General features: G+C 43.5%; 1 protein-coding gene across 1 annotated transcript in view; it reads left to right on the forward strand.

The window, feature by feature from the left end:
- Window positions 1–17,241, forward strand: part of SAE1 (SUMO1 activating enzyme subunit 1) — a 78,065-nt gene that overhangs the window by 18,106 nt on the left and 42,718 nt on the right. The window contains exons 3-5 of the mRNA XM_006772027.2: window positions 6,380–6,553; window positions 8,638–8,780; window positions 10,054–10,153. Of these exons, the coding sequence (XP_006772090.1) occupies window positions 6,380–6,553; window positions 8,638–8,780; window positions 10,054–10,153 (417 nt within the window). The remainder of the gene's footprint in view (window positions 1–6,379; window positions 6,554–8,637; window positions 8,781–10,053; window positions 10,154–17,241) is intronic.

Below are 17,241 nucleotides of genomic sequence, written 5' to 3' on the forward strand. Positions count from 1 at the left end.
TTGCGAGCACATCCCTAGTAGGAGATGTGCAGGAGGCAGCTGATCGATGTTTCTCTCTCATCGATGTTTCTAACTCTCTATCTCTCTCCCTTCCTCTCTGTAAAAAATCAATAAAAAATATATATTTAAAAAAACAAAACTAAACTAAAAATAACCGCTTCTTACTCTACATTCTCATGCCTCAGTGGCATTTTAGTTTTTTTAAATAGAAATTTTCAAATATGTATAAAAGTAGAGAGAATAATATTTGACATCCCATCTACCTGGCTTCTCCAGATAACAATATTTTGTTGATTTTTAAAGAAATTTACTAGTATCTTTCACTCTATTTTTTGACAGTATGTTATTTTATTACATATATATATTTTAAAAATATTTGTACTGCTTTCAGAGAGGTAGGGAGAGGAAGAGACAGACAGAAACATCAATGATGAGAGAATCATTGATCACCTCCTGCATGTCCCATACTGGAGATTGAACCAGTAATCCGGGCATGTGCCTCACTGGGAATCAAACCTATGCCTCCTGGTTCATAGGTTGACATTCAACCACTGAGCCACACAGGCTGGGCTTTTGACAGTATTTTATTTTATATATATATTTTATTGATTTTTTACAGAGAGAAAGGGAGAGGGATAGAGAGATACAAACATCGATGAGAGAGAAACCTCAATTAGCTGCCTCCTGCACACCCCCTACTGGGGATATACCTGCAACCAAGGTACATGCCCTTGACGGGAATCGAACCTGGGACCTTTCAGTCCGCAGGCTAATGCTCTATCCACTGAGCCAAACCAGTCAGGGCTTGACAGTATTTTAAAGCAAATTCCAGGAATCATGTCTTTTTAGGTAAAATACTTTAAAGACTGTGTTGTCCCATCCTATAATTTGTGGGCAATGAAGAGGGGTCCTGTCACACTATATAACTAGTGCAGTGTGAGGTATAGCCTCTATGGACAAAAATAAATGTTAATGAGTTTTTTATTTTACTTTTTTTCGAATACCTTTTTTTAATCCTTACCCAATTATATGTTTTTATTGATTTTTTTAAGAAATATTTTTTTAAATTGACTTTCGAGAGGCAGGAAGGGGGAAAGAGAGGTGGAAACATCAATGATGAGAGAGAATTATTGGCTGCCTCCTGTATGCCCCCTACTGGGGATCAAGTCTGCAACTTGGGCATGTGCCCTTGACTGGAATGGAATCTGGGACCCTTTAGTCCACAGGCCAATGCTCTTTTCACTGAGCCAAACCAGCTAGCACTGTTTTTATTGCTTTTAGCAAGAGGAAGGGAGAGAGAGAGAGAAACATGATGTGAGAGAGAAACACTGATCGTTTGCCCCCTGTACACTCCCTGACGGAATTGACCCAAAACCTTGGTATGTGCCCTGGCTGGGAATGGAATCTTCAGCCTTTTTGTGCACTGGATGATGCTTCAATCAATTGAGCCACATGGCCAGGACTGCAATCATTAATTTTCAAAAATTTTACTGCAATATGAAAAGAAACATGAGTTGGCTTTCTTTTTTTTTAATTAATAATATATTTTTATTGATTTCAGAGAGGAAGGGAGAGGGAGACAGAGAAACATCAGTGATGAGAGAGAATCATTGATTGGCTGCCTCATGCACGTCCCCTCCTGGGGATCGAGCCCACAACCCAGGCACAGTGCCCTTGACTGAAGTTGAACCTGCGACCCTTCAGTCCACAGGCTGACACTCTATCCACTGAGCCAAACCAGCTAGGGCGTGTTTTGGCTTTCTTAATATCACAGTCATATATTGATTTTTGACTTGAATTTATAACCTTTTAAGCCCTAGCCGGTTTTGCTCAGTGGATAGAACGTTGGCCTGCAGACCAAAGGGTCCTGGGTTCGATACTGGTCAAGGACACATACCTTGGTTGCAGGCTCCTCCCCAGCCTGGGCCCTGGTCGGGGTGATAATCAATTGATGTGTTTCTCTCACATCGATATTTCTCTCTGTCTTTCCCTCTCTCTTCTACTCTCTCTAAAAATCAATGGAAAAATATCCTCAGATGAAGGTTAAGAAAATAAATAAAAATAAAACCTAAGGAAGGAAAATTCCAGGAAGCAAACTTTCAGGTTATTTAATAGTCTGAGGACCTGCTGCTCTGACATCTCCCCAACCACAGTGCCCCCTAGAGGCAGGAACACCTCATCTAGACTAATGTGTAATGTTGAGAGAAGTTAAGAGTTAGAGACTCAAGGAAGGATGGTTCCTAAACTTGGAGGCCTTGGTGTGGAATAAATGAAACCACACGGGATGCTGACTTCCTCATCTGGTTGGAGAAATCCAAGAATGGGGAACGATGATCTAACAGCGAGGGGTGTGTGCTATGGTCCTGTCACTGCCTCAGTCCAGTGATGAAGGCCACCCAGTGTTGAAGTGACCAGGCTGATTGTCATCCCTGCCTCTTCACTTTGAGGACTTGGAGTGCCTTCTGCTGCCTTCCAGTGCAGGGCCTGACTCCTGACTGGTTTCAAGGCTTCACACAGAGGCTCTCAGTCCCATCTGTGCTTTAGAATCTTTGGGGAGTTATCTTACTAATAATAGACAAACATGTAAATTAACCGTCCCTCTGCTATACTCACCAGCCAATCAGGAGAGTATGCAAGTTAACCCAAAAAGATGGTTAATTTGCATACCTAGGGGCAAAGTGGCGGAGCGAAGACTGAAGGCTCCGGGCCGGAGCGAAGGCCTGGGTCCCGGGTGCCAGAGGAAAACCGGTGCCGGCAGCCAGGGAAAGGGAAGGCCTATTGCATGAATCTCTTCGTGCAGCGGGCCTCTAGTTTTAAAATAAAAGGTCTCCAGGTGAGCCTGACAGTCAGGGAGGGTAGAGAACTTCCGGCTTCATGTAACCTGGTCCTAGTCAAGTTACCCTCCCTGACCCCCATGTCATAAATCTAATAGCCCACAAACACTGTGGTTCCTCTGCCCTCTTGCAATTTGCTTATATCCCCCATTTCTTCCCCCCTCCCCGCGACGAGAAAAATCCCAGGCGACAGTGCTACACAGTGCAAAAGCCTTGGAATCATGCAGACTTGAGTTCAGATCCTCCCTCCTCAAGGTGAGCGAAGGATTAACCTTTCAGAGACTCAGTTTGCTCATCTATAAAATGAGGATGTTATTTTCTGCCCCTTAGAGGTTTTCATTTTGTTTACATCAGTAAGCATCCAAGATCCCCTTCTGCTACCCTGAAGTATTATAGGTATTTGGTTCCCATTCTCAATTTTTCCCCAGAAACCAGAGTGGGCTCCCTGACTCAGGTTGTGATAGCGGGACATAAAAGTCTTCCTGGAGTTCTGATCTGAGCTGAGTATTAAAGAACAAGTAGAGATTGATCAAGTCGAGGGTCTGTATTTCAGGCAGGTGCCATTAGCAGTGGCACAAAACAGCAGGGGAGAAATAGACTATAGAAAGCAGTGTGGAATGTTTAGAGCAGGGGTCCTCAAACTACGGCCCATGGGCCACATGCAAATACAAATATTGTGTTTGTTCCCGTTTTGTTTTTTTACTTCAAAATAAGATATGTGCAGTGTGCATAGGAATTTTTTCATAGTTTTTTTTTTTTTTTAAACTATAGTCCGGCCCTCCAACGGTCTGAGGGACAGTGAACTTGTCCCCTGTTTAAAAAGTTTGAGGACCCCTGGTTTAGAGTGTGAAGCTCAAAATGGTGGGAGGTGGGACCAGGTTGCAGGTAAGGTCCACGTCCTGAAGAGCCTGCTGGCAAGCCCCCTTGTGAGCTTTTACTTACACCCCTGGGTGATAAGGGTTCATTGAGGAGTTTCCAATGTGGGGAGGAGTGACCTGGTCAGCTTTGGACTTCGGGTAGATGACTAATTACTGTATCTATTATGGTTGGCACAAGATAAAGAGTAAAAGACCACTTAGAAGGTTGCTTTAGTCGTTTGGGTGAGATGAAAAGGATATGAGTGATGGTATTGGTGATAGGGCAGGAAGCACACAGAGGTGAGAAAAACTTAGTAGAATTGATAGGATTGTATATGAGCTCGTAAGGAAAAACAAAGAATATCTTGCAACAGTGGACACTTAACTGAAGGTGCTGGACACTGTCCTAAGAGTTGTGGCTATAGCAGGGGTGGGCAAACTCTTTGACTCGAGGGCCACAATGGGTACTTAAACTGGACCGGAGGGCCGGAACAAAAGCATGGATGGAGTGTTTGTGTGAACTAATATAAATTCAAAGTAAACATCATTACATAAAAGGGTACGGCCTTTTTTTTTTTTTTTTTTTTTTTAGTTTTATTCATTTCAAACGGGCCGTAGTTTGTCCACAGCTGGGCTATAGTGTCATTCAGTCCGCAAAACTCTGACTTGTAGAGTTCATCATCCCTATTTTACCTGTAAGAAAACTGAGAAAAGGAAGTGAAGGACTGGCCCACTCAAGGTCACACTAGTTAGTGGGAGACAATGACTCAGTCAGTCTGACTCCTGGCAGAGCCATGCTCTTAGCAACCTTAGCAGATGACGGCTATCAAAGAAATACCAAGGATTTGAGCACCAGGTTTCTGGTGGATGACTGGATGGGCAGTTTGATGGGCTTATCAACCGAGACAAATACAAGAGTCAAATATGAAGGGCCTGTGGGATACGTAGGAGGAAGTATCTGGTGGGCAGTTAGTTTAATACAAGGCTCAGATCAGGAAGAAATCTATATGGGTAAGAGTGATTTAAGAGCCCTGACCAGTTTGGCTCAGTGGATAGAGCGTCGGCTGGCGGACTCAAGGGTCCCGGGTTTGATTCCTGTCAAAGGCATGTACCTTGGTTGCGGGCACATCCCCAGTGGGAGGTGTGCAGGAGGCAGCTGACCGATGCTTCTCTCTCATCGATGTTTCTAACTCTCTATCCCTCTCCCTTCCTCTCTGTAAAAAATCAATAAAATATATTTAAAAAAAAAAGAGTGATTTAAGAAATACCAGGAAATTCTGGTAGAAATTAAAAGAAGCATTGAGTTGGTTTATGGTTGGTATACAGAGTGAAAAGATGAGTGATTCTGAGATGGAATCTTGGGACCGATGTAGAGGCTGGACTGCCTGTGGAGGGAGGAGGAGAGCCAGGGTCTGAGAGGCCAAGGGAGGAGAGCATGGATAGTAATAATTAGTATTGGAGTAATCAGTAAGTGCATTGTTTTTATTAACATCTGCATTTGACCTGTGATTCCCTCATACTTACTCAAGGTCACACAGTAAGTGGTTAGTCACATTTGAACAAAAGATTTGAATCCTGCCTGAATTATTTCAGAGCCTTGCCCTTAGCCACTATGGTGTATAGCAGGGGTCTGGCCTGTGGGCCATATAAAACCCTCAAAATCATTTGGTCTGGCTCTGCCAAGCATTGGGGTGAATTAATTAAATGTTTGACCAAATACAGCCAGCCAATGTTTAAGTTGAAAATTTTGTGTGGCCTATGAATGATGTTCTAAATATCCAAATGGCCCTTGGCAGAAAAAAGGTTTCCCACCCCTGGTGGATGGCTTCTCATAATATAATGAGATCTCTGAAGCGGGATGGGGTGGGTCAAGGATCCTGTTAGAGGGCTGGCCTTGAATGGGAGAAGGACCAGCTCATTTTCTTGAAGGAAAGGTAGTGAGGTAGTGCTGTGAGGACTTGGCAGGAGGGGAGGAGGGAACCCAGTCTTGGTGAAGGTGACGAGGTCACATCTAGAGATTAATGGTTAAATTAGATGTTTGATTTGGGGAGAGATGCTTTGTGAACAACATGGAGTCTGTAATCCCAGTGGGAACTGTCATGTGATTATGTTACCTGGCTTTGAGGCTCTCTGCGGTACATCCAGCCTTATGGGTGAAACCATCTCTCTGCTCCAGTCCCTACTCACCTTTCCTCCTCTGAGTTTTCATTGAATTTAAGAGTTCATTTCAAGCATTCTCAGTTGTGTCTGAAATTTGCACTGGTCTAATTTTAAACCACTGTAGAAAGGGACTTCATCCTTTAAACTACTTATGTTTCTTTCTGAATGCTTAGAGTGGGGCACATGGTAAGTATCCGGTAAATGCTTACCACTAATAATCACATCATTTTGATAGCAGTTACAAACCTAAGTTGGAAGAAGAAAGCATGGACTTTTCTGTTTAGTGTGAATTTTCTTTATAAACACAAGGGGGTGCTCTTTAACCATCAATGCCCAGTAAAAGTTAAATGTCTATTTCAAAGCCTCAGAAGGAAAGAGTATAGGGCGTCTGCATTAGGCAGAGTCCTGTAGGAACAGTAATGTAATCAAATGGTAGGTATTTTAGTTATCCTTTAAGAGGGAAAGGTTCATTGTCTTTGAGATACGATTTTCTCCAAATTTAAGTATTTAAGAAAAATTTCTTCCTAGGTATCGCCAGAAGACCTTGGAGCTCAGTTCTTGATCCGTCCTGGGTCTCTTGGCCGAAACAGGGCCGAAGCCTGTTTGGAGCGAGCTCAGAATCTCAACCCCATGGTGGAAGTGAAGGTGGACACTGAGAACATAGAAAAGAAGCCCGAGTCATTTTTCACTCAATTTGATGCTGTAAGTTTCATAGAGAGTGTCTGATCTGGGGAAATTAAAGCACTAATGGTGTGTGTTCTAGGCACACTAAAGCATTAGAACCTCGAATTCTGAGCTTTTTCCCAAGTAGGTTTATAAACTGTCCTGTTCTGTAGGTTTACTGTACTGCCTCAGTAGATTGAATGTGTTGGTCGGTGGATCCAGTATGTTGGGTCTGCTATAGCTGTGAGTTGCCGTCTTTTGGTTTCTTCCTTGAGCGTATGTCCCCCTAGACCAGGTTTCATCCTTGGTGTTTGTCTTCCTTCCAGAATCTTTGCACATGGCTTTGATACATATTATTGCAAATGTTTTCTCCTGAAAACTTAACAAGTTGGTGATTAATTTCTGTAGCAGAGTCATTTTTTTTGGTTAGAAATACCAAACTACAGCTTGTGTTTTGTCTTTAAAAAGAGCACACCTGATCTTGGTCTGTCTCTCTCACACAGCCACTTTGACCATGTTGCCATGGATATCTAGACAAAATCACTATAGTCATAAGCCAAATGAGGCATATCCAACCTCACTTGGTTTTCTCTGCCAAATCTCTGCAGAGGTGAAAGGCTAAGTTAAATTCTGTTTCAGTGCCTGTGACCTTTCAGACATGGTTCCTTGTACCCTGCGAGAAGCTTGAAAAATTGTGAAATAGTCACAGATGATCTACTTGTTTTTTAAATGAAAGGCCCATTATACGGGAGGTTATAATTCGGGTTGAGTAGTTTGTTTTTCACGCTGTTATATTTCATATGCGCATCTGTTCAAATATGGGCTTGAAATGATGGATCATCTGTGCATTTTGTCCTTTTTTTCTTTTTAATTCATTCTGTTTTATAACTCCAGATATTGGAACATTTTCCATGTGGATGAAGGTCTTCTCTTCATTCCTTTATTCATAGCAACCACATTTGATTTATTGTAGGTGTCCCTCAACCTTCTAGCAACTCGAAGCTTTGTTAGAACTGAAGTGTGGGGCCGGTTGCTTGTATAACACATGTGCACGGGGCAGGCGAGACTGCCTCACAGGCCATGTTTGACTGGTCCGGAATTGGGTTTGGCCACTTGTGACTCTGTATGTTTCCATTTGGTCACTTGATTGCACGTTCAATCATGGTTGTCTCACCTTTTTAGATTTGATTTTTCCTTGGGAGGCTGTGTCCTCTGAATGACACCAGACGCACGTATTTCTCCATGAGTGTTATTTCAGCAGTCTGCCTGCCAGACAACAGCAGAGAGGTTCTATCAAATGAAAATATCCTTTTGTAATTTATTCTCCAACTTTCTATGTTCAGATGAAAAAGGTCTACATCAGAAGTTATCTTCTTGGCCGTGATCACAAAGCTTCTCCAGAAAAGATGATGTTTTATGCCATGAAATTTAGCCATTTCCAATCCCTTAACTTATTGGAATAGAACCTACAGGCCTCAGAGCAGCATTGATAATTCTTCTGAGTGAATCACCAGTTCATTGTCTAAGTCTGAATGGAAGGTCACTTGGTCTATAACCCCCCTTTTTTTTGTCCTTAAATTCAGATAAAGTTTTCACATGGAAAAATAATCTCAACAGGACTTGGCTATCTTTTTTATCTTAATACATCCATCAAAAGAAGGGGGGAAAGTGCCCTTGTATTTAAACGTGACTATGGGTCAATTTTAAAAACTGGTTTTGCTCCTTGTTGTAGCTCATTCAGATTTTAATATATTTAATCACTTAGAAATAACTTACACTTTGGTTATTAGTGTCTTTTTCTTTTCATGAAAACCATGAAATGTGGTTTATATGTGTTCATGGATCAGGGGAAACAAATTCATTAAATGGCTTTTACTTTCTAGTTAAACACATTTCATTTGGGTTGCAGAAAGTAACCGTCTCATAATTTACATTTTCTACGCACTGAAACCTGCAACTTTTCTTTTGTCTCCTAGCTATAGGATCCAAGGAACCTGTTGTACCAGTTTGAAACTGGCTCTAGACATGCCTAGTGAGACTGTTCATTAAGATTTATTTAGACATCAGGACAATGATTCACGGTTTGCGGAACTCACACCCAGCCAATTTCTTTCTTTCTGCAGGTATGTCTGACTTGCTGCTCCAGGGATGTCATAATTAAAGTTGACCAGATCTGCCACAAAAATAGCATCAAGTTCTTTACAGGAGATGTTTTTGGCTACCACGGATACACATTTGCCAATCTTGGAGAGCATGAATTTGTAGAGTAAGTGTTGGGAGAGGAGGAGAGAATATAACATTTTCAAAGTGTCACTTCACTCACTGCTAGAAAATGAACCATTAAGGAAAGTCTTTTACTATAACACTTAGAACATTGGGAAGCCGGCTCATTAACAGCTTCTGATACATAGATTGTGTGTTCAGCGTTGTAGGAGATGAGGACCTTGCCTTCCACAATGATGGTCTAATTTAAAGCTTAAAGAAAGCAGTGTTCGAGGCAGTTGAAGTACATCACCTGGGGATTTGATCACTCTGGATTTCAGGGGGTGAAGCACGCTTTTAGGGAAGGCTTCTTTGGATTGTAAACATTTTTGTCCAGCTTAGCAGGTCAAACTTTTCAGGTTGAGAGATAGTAAAATTAGTTCAAAATATGTTAGACGGGCCACTCTGGAGGCACACTCAGCCAAAACCTGCCTTGGAAATAAAAGGCTCCAAGGTCCAAAGACTGCTCTGTGCAGCCAGCAGCCCTGTCCTGTCATTTTGAACATTGCGGTTGCAGACCATGGTGATTCTCACATGATGGGACCTGCCGTGTTTTGAACTTGTAGCTTCTAGATGAAAGATGGTACCAGTGTTGTAAAGCTACACGAGTTGGGGTTTTTTTTGGTTGTAATTTTCTGACCACTGACACCCTGCCTCCCTGATGAGATGTAAAGATTGAGAGGTAAAGAGGTCCCTGCTGTGTGCAGGTGAGCTTCCTACCAAGTCAGGAACTTTTAGTTCAGCTTCTCAGGCAAGTCACTGAAATTTCTCTGGTCTGCAGGTTTCTTGCCTGTAAAATGGACGTGGGGGAAGGACAAACATGTTCAGGATCTCCCATAACTGCAACGTTTTGTGGCTTTTAGAAACTCTAGTTCTTTGGGCACATTATAAATGGATAAAGAAGTCATAGAGGGAAGCAGTCCAGATTATTTTAATGTGAGTTCCCCATGGCAGAGGGGAGGGATTCAGTTAGAGTAATTCATGATTCAAGTGGTACGTTCACAAAGTTTATTGAGAGCTTACTAGGCAGTATGCTAAGAAATGTATGTTATTTCTCTTCTTACAAGAATCTTTTGTTAGCAGTTGTTACTCCCACACAGTGGGTGACTGGCTCGTCAGGTATTCGGTGGCCAACCTGTGATTTGAACCCAGATCTGTTTGACTCCAAAACTTTGGCTCTTAACCAACATTCCATTCTGTGAGCTGGTAATGCTCTATTTGTTCTAATGGCATGATTCCTAGAGTAGAACTGGATTCCCTCCCTTGTCACCCTCTAGGGAGAAGACCAAAGTTGCCAAGGTTAGCCAGGGAGTAGAAGATGGCCCTGATACCAAGAGAGCAAAACTGGATTCATCTGAGACAACTATGGTCAAAAAGGTATGTGCACTGTGGGGGGAGGGTCATGAACACTGAGCCTCGTGGGAACAGGCAGTTACAATGGCATAGGAGGGAAGCCAGCATGGTGGGCTTGGAGGGAGAGTCTGGGTAGACTGGGTCAGTGCTTGTCCCATTTAAAGGGGGGTAGCTGCTGCTTAGTGCCAGCCAGCTGGGCGATGAGGGGATGTGTGGATCTAGGATGCCAGATGTGATTTTTTTAAAAAAATATATTTTATTGATTTTTACAGAGAGGAAGGGAGAGGGATAGAAAGTTAGAAACACCGATGAGAGAGAAACATCGATCAGCTGCCTCCTGCACACTCCCTACTGGGTATGTGACCGCAACCAAGGTACATGCCCTTGACTGGAATCAAACCTGGGACCGTTGAATCCGCAGGCCGACACTCTATCCACTGAGCCACACCAGTTAGGGTGTGATTTTTAAGACAATCAGAAATGTGGCTCGGTAGTTGAGCATTGACCTATGAACCAGGAGATCACAGTTCGATTCCCAGTTAGGGGCACGTGCCCAGGTTTCGGGCTCAGTCCCTAGTGTGGGGCGTGCAGGAGGCAGCCAATCAATGATTTTCTCTTGTCATTGATGTTTCTCTCTCCCTCTCCCTCTCCCTTCCTCTCTGAAATCAATAAAAATATGTATTTTTTTAAAAAACCAAAAAGCTTTGCAGGCCATACGTAGCAAGACCTTACCTTGAGAACAAAGGGCAGCTGCCTCCTGCACACCCCTGACTGGGGATGTGCTGGCAACCAAGGTACATGCCCTTGACCGGAATCGAACCTGGGACCCTTCAGTCCGCAGGTCGATGCTCTACCCACTGAGCCAAACCAGTTAGGGCTGGTTGATTCTTATATGTGTCCTTACTGGGGATGGAGCCCGCAACCTTGGTGTATCTGGACAACCCTCCAACCAACTGAGCTACCCAGCCAGAGCCAAAGACTTTTGTTTTGTCTGTTTTTTTTTTTTATTTTAAAGAAAGGTGAAATTGATAGACAATTTAGTAAGGTCCTAAGTGGACAGGAGACAGTTTAAACTTGAATTGTTTTGTTTCTTTAAAGTTTTGTTTCGGTTTCACCAAATCTTTCAAGAACAAAGGCCTCAAGGTTGGCCAATGTTATCAGGTGTATACTTTTAAATTTATACTTAGATTCTACTTGGAATTGGTGCGGTAACTTAAATTCATTTTCCAAGAAGAGGAGTGGAAAGGCAATCAGAGACGCTGGTTTCTAGTTGGCGGTGGAATCTGAGAAGGAATCTTGTGGTGGGGAAAACCAGGTGAGGTGGTCAGAATTGGTTTTGTCGAACTGAGAGGAAAGATACGACCAAGCCCATATTTACTCTTTGCTTTGTAGATTTAAATGTTGAGAAAGAAAAACAGCTGGTCAGAGCATTGAGTTAAAATTGCTCTAAAGGGGGGATTCTAAGAGCGCAGAAACCACAAAAGAGACTGCAGAAACCACAGAAGTGGAACTCTTCAAGTTTCCAGCGAGGCTTCGCTGAAGATTTTCTCTTTCTTGCTCTTTATGTTTGTACTGGAATAGTTGGATGCTGTGAGTGTGATACAGAGGAATTATTAAGCCCTAATTTTAGTGTCTATTCACTGGACCGTAATTATCCTGAGTGAACATTGGTGTTTTGGCCAAAACTTGGGTCCTTTTCTTTCTTCCTTTCTTTCTTCTTGGGGCCCAGTCAAGCCTTATCTGAATAGCGCCGTGAGTTTGGTGGGGGGAGATAAATTGTTAACTAAGGGAGGAGCACAAAAGCAGCTTTGTGGGTGCTGTCAATTTATAAATCACACCCTCTTACAAGTGTGACACTTGGCCTTGGTGTGAAGGGTTTTATGGCTTAAGGGCTTCTTTGATTGAGGCGGGTCTTTCACATTCAAATAGAGACTGCCTGGCTTTGTTAGCCCTTCACAGCTGGAAGTTTCCCCGGAGTCACTTCTGATGGTGCCCACTGGGGCTGATCTGGAAACCTCTTTTGGGAGCCACTTTAGCTAGCTATGAGGAGAATGCGGCAGCCCTGGCAGGCGCTGGGAGGCCTTCGCGTACCATTCCTAGGGCTCTTCAGTCACAGAGCTCTTTGTGCAGCCCCTTCCTACATGGGGCCGAAGTTGAAGGTATCAAAATATGCCCAGCTGACATTGTTAGTCAGCTGTTTCCCTTGGACAATTCAGGCCGGGATTCCAACCTCGAGCCCTTGAGGTTGCGAGGCATTCAGTGCATTCCTGACGACAATCTCCGGGATTCCAGACCTTGCCTTTGTGCGGCCTCACCGCGAGCGCTGTGGAAGGTCTGGGCCAGGACTTCGCCACCCTGTACCGACAAGTGTCCTCCGTTTTGGCAGACACCCCTCTGAGGTGTGGAAGTTTTCCTCCAACTCAGAAATCCTTTGATTCAGGTTCTGCCCTTTTGCCTAAATTGTATGGAATAACTAGCTGGGTTATGCTCAGAGTGCAGGATGGGGGTGGGGAAGCAGCCACTTCCTGTTTCCTGTGAAAGGTTTCTGGTTAGGGTCCAAATGTTGTAAAGCCACTTTTGCTTCAAGGTACGCATTGTGCTCCTAAATTAGAAACAGTTAAAAAACAAAGAGGGAAAACAGAGATTGTGGTTTTCACACCCTCTAGGAAGACACGGGGCCTTTCTAGCACATGTGCCATCATGATAAATACAGCAGCAGGGAAGTCCATGGCCCGGAGACGGGTGCTTAGTAGTTTGTTTGCTTCCTTTGCTGTCCAGGAGAAGTCGTGCAACAGATGTAATCAGAATTGGGTCTTGGGCACAAACCTGATGCACAGTGGATGTGTAGTGGACGAAGGAGAGAGTACAGTAATGGTTTTGTGGCGAGGAAGTGTTAAGAAAGTTTCCCAGAGAAAGAGTTGTTAGACTTGGCATGTGAAGGCCGGTTTGCCAGGCGCTGAAGCCAGGACCAGTCCTAGGAAGCAGGATCTACCAAAAGCACAGATGTAGACAGAGTGACTCGGGCTTTCCTCACTCCAGAACAGCCAGCTCTTTCTGTACCTTTGAGTTGCAAAATGCCTACTGTGTGCCAGGCAGTGTTTTGGGTGCAGGGAATCACAGTCCTGTTGTCACCATTCACAGATGCTGCTGAAGCTAAGAAAGGTTAAAAGACCTGCCAAGGTCACACAGCTCTGCGAGAGCAGCAGGTGGGAGAGCGCAGACAGAGGCTAGGGCACTGGCTCCCCCTAGGACTTAGAAGGTGATTCCCCTGGGAGTGTCTAGGATAATGGGAACTGTTATGAAGATGGTGGGATACAGTATTGTTAACATGGGGATCATTCCAGAAAAACCTTTGGGAGAAGCCATTGCCACATTCCCATTTGCTGCTCATGTTTCTTTATTGTGAGGGGCTGCCAGACAGGAGTAGGTGCCCGATGGTAGTTACTTGCCCTAGTCGCACTTGAAAAACTAATCATAAAGTAGGATTTGTTCATGACATGCTAAGAAACACAGATTTAGTTTTACCTCTGCTTCTGAAAATAGAGGGTGACTAATTTGGGCACTGTTAATACTCCTCTCATGAATTAGTTGTGAAATTCCACGGTGGAGAAGTGATTCATTATTTTGATTCCCCCTTCCTGAGCAGTTTGTTGACAGCTCAGTCATCCTCCTCTCACTGCCATCCTTAAAGAAACATTCCTCATGACTGACTAGCTTATGTGGCATCTTGATTTGTAACCATGATTACTCTTCAAATCACTTGTCAGTGTCTCTCCCATTAGAGTTTAAGCTCCATAGGGGCAGTTTTGTCCACTGCTGTACTCCGAGACAGTGCCTGGTACGGTCATATCCAGGAAATGTCTGTGCTTCCTCCAGTCCAATACGATAGCTTTAGAGCAGATTATTGTCATTTAAAAAAGAATTATTGAATTAACTTCCTTGGTGATCAACTAAATGGATTAACTTTGTAGTACATGAGGTTTCGTAATATTGATTTTTTTACAGAGAGGAAGGGAGAGGGATAGAGAGTTAGAAACATTGATGAGAGAGAAACATTGATCAGCTGCCTCCTGCACATCTCCTACTGGGGATGTGCCCGAAACCAAGGCACATGCCCTTGACCAGAATCGAACCTGGGGCCCTTCAGTTCGTAAGCCGATGCTCTAAGCACTGAGCCAAACCAGTCAGGGCAGTTTAGGTTTGTGAGCTAAGCCAAGAACAAAATTCCAAACAGGACAAGGGACTTGGCTAGAAATCCGTAGAAGTCATTGAGTTGCCTGGACTAGAGCCTTGAGGCCCAAATGCTGCTTAATTGTCAGAATCACTTGGTTTGGGGGAGGAGTGGCAGGGAAAGGCAGGGTGCAAACTGCAGAAAGGTTGGTGGAATTCAGATAGCAGGGTTTTTTTAAGTCTGATGGTTGTAAAGTGTGGGGTGGGTGCTGGTGGTGCCCTGTCTCACAAGGGGAAAGTTTCTGAGCTCTAGGGGTGAGAAAAGAGGGTGCTTCCTAGAATCCAGCACAATCCTGTGTGTGGGGAGGGGGGGAGATATGCATAAAAATCATGCCACATCAATGCAAGTTTTGGGACATAACAATAAAACACTATTCAACTTAAAAACAAAAACATTTCCAGTACTATTGTACTAATCTGCGTGCTTCTCTCCCCTCACCTGGCTTGCAGGCATTTGTGTGGACTTAATGTACCTGAAAGGGCGGATATAGCCCTGCTTGGCATGGTGTTTTATCATGTGTTTGTAAGTCTAACTAGTGGAATAGAACTTGTGTGATGTTGTAGGTATAAGTCAAGAAGGATATAGCTAACCATGTGCCCATCACCCAACTTAGAGCATAAAGCATTACCACTGTGGTGAGAGCTCACCCCTGACCGTCTCTCCCAACGTAATTAACCACTGTCCTCCATCGTGGTTCTCCCTCCCATGCATTTCTTCTCCTAAGTATGTATTTCCCAGCAACATAGAATTGTTTGGTGTGCTTTTTAACTTTTTAGGGATTGATTCATATTCTGTGAATGCCGCCACCTGCTTTTTAAGAGCAGTGTTATATCTCTGTAGTTCCTGGGCTTCCCCGTCCGTGTTGGTAGCCACTGGCTACCTGTGGCTATTGAAATTAGTTAAAATTAAATAAAATAAAAAATTTGCTTCTTCAGCCTCCCTAACTATATTTCACACGCTTGGTAACTACACGTGGCTATTGGCATCCGTATTGCAAAGACAGAAGATGTTTCATCCTCACAGCAACTTCTCTTAGACAGCACTGCAGGTCTCTCTCTCTCTCTCTCTCTCTCTCTCTCTCTCTCTCTCTCTCTCTCTCGGCTGTAGGGTATTTGTTGTGTGAATAGATCACTATTTATTCTGCTGTTTGAGGGGCATTCAGTCTGTAAGTTTTGCTGTTACAAATTGGGTGGCCACAGTCAGTGTTTCGTGTGTGTAGCTAACCTCCTTGGGCACCTGTGTGCTTTCTCCAGGCTAGATACTTAGGGTGAAAACTGGGATGTGTGCAGCTTCAGCTTCACCAGACCCTGCCTGCTAAATTACTCCTGAGTAGTTCTATCCGTTTACCTTTCAAAGCCAGCAATGTAGAACAGTAACGTGTGCGTGTGCTAGCTTCAGGCCCTTTTGCCACTCTGCGAAGTGTGAAAACTGTCTCCGGTTGTGGTTGTCATTTGTTAGAGTGCTTTGTTTGTTTGTTTTGAATCATATGAGCCGTTTATTACAATACTGCTGGCAGCATGGGAGAGCAGCAGGTCATCCACAAAAATCTGCTGTTAGAGTGCTTTTTAAAAACTACAGTCTCCCATGAATAGGTATGGAAATTAGACCTAGAAACCTGTAGTGTATTGTTTTTTAAATAAGGTATGCATATGTTTCTTTTTTTAAAGATATTTTTATTGGTTTCAGAGAGGAAGGGAGAGGGAGAGAGAGAGAGATAGAAACATCAATGATGAGAGAGAATCATTGATTGGCTGCCTCCTACACTGGGGACTGAGCCTGCAACCGGGCATGTGCCCTGACCAGGAATCAAACTGTGACCTCCTGGTTCATAGTTGAGCCAAACTGGCCAGGTGAAGCCTGTAGTTTTAAAGGTTGTTTTGATGCTGATTTACATTCAACTTTATTTTATATCCAGAACTATATCATGTTACAGATGTTCAGCCTGATTTAAAAAGTAAAATTTATTCACAATCCCAGGCGGGGAAAACACAGAACAAGCTAAGAGAATGTGAACCCTGTTTCCCCGTAAGGACTATAACATTCTTCTCAGAACACTTTCTGTGCATGTGTACTTAATAAAGCTGGAGTACTAATTAATATATATGAATACATGTAAGGCATATAATGACCTAATATGTATGACATGTAACGTGTTTTGCTTTTTTTGTTCAATGTGTTTTTGGGAGCACTCCCGACTTACATCTACTTTGGAGAGCAGGTGTACATTGCCTTGCTGTGATCTATTGAACCAGTCTCCTCTTACATGGGCAGGTCACTGCAGTTTCCCACAGTTCTAAATGGCCTAGCACAACTCCGTAACTTGATGGCTGATAGGCCATGTGGAGAATTCACTTTTTATATTCACTGTTGGGATTTTTGGCAAATGAGAAGCAGCTCACAAGTATTTATTGAAAATCTAATCTATTTGGTGCTGTGTCTTTCACTGTGGTCCCCACCTCTGGAAGCTATAAGAGTGAGTATAAGAGGGCTTGTCACTAGTCTTAACTGAACTATGAGATTGAAATCCTTAAGGTTCAGGATTTCCCATGAAGGAGTGGATAGCAGAGGGGAAGCGTTAAGCATTCTAGTCAGAGGGGTCCAGGAGCCAAAGGAGGAGAAGTGGAAGGGCCACGTGAGGTGTGAAAGTTACCATCTTAGTGTGTTCATTCAGGGAGATGGTGGATGCTACTGCTCAGCAGACACTGTCCTGGGCGCTTCACCTGAAGGAGCCTTCATTCCCTGAGAGCACTGTCGAGTGTGTTTTCTCTGTAAATCCAGCGCCGGTGAGCTGAGTGACACAGGCATCGCCTCTTGCACCTGTCCTGCTACAAATTAGGTGACTGGTTAAGTTTTGTTTTATTTTTAATTGTTGTGAAAGTCG

This window comes from Myotis davidii, unplaced genomic scaffold (genome assembly GCF_000327345.1).
Source record: "Myotis davidii unplaced genomic scaffold, ASM32734v1 scaffold566, whole genome shotgun sequence".
In the NCBI taxonomy this organism is placed as follows: domain Eukaryota; kingdom Metazoa; phylum Chordata; class Mammalia; order Chiroptera; family Vespertilionidae; genus Myotis; species Myotis davidii.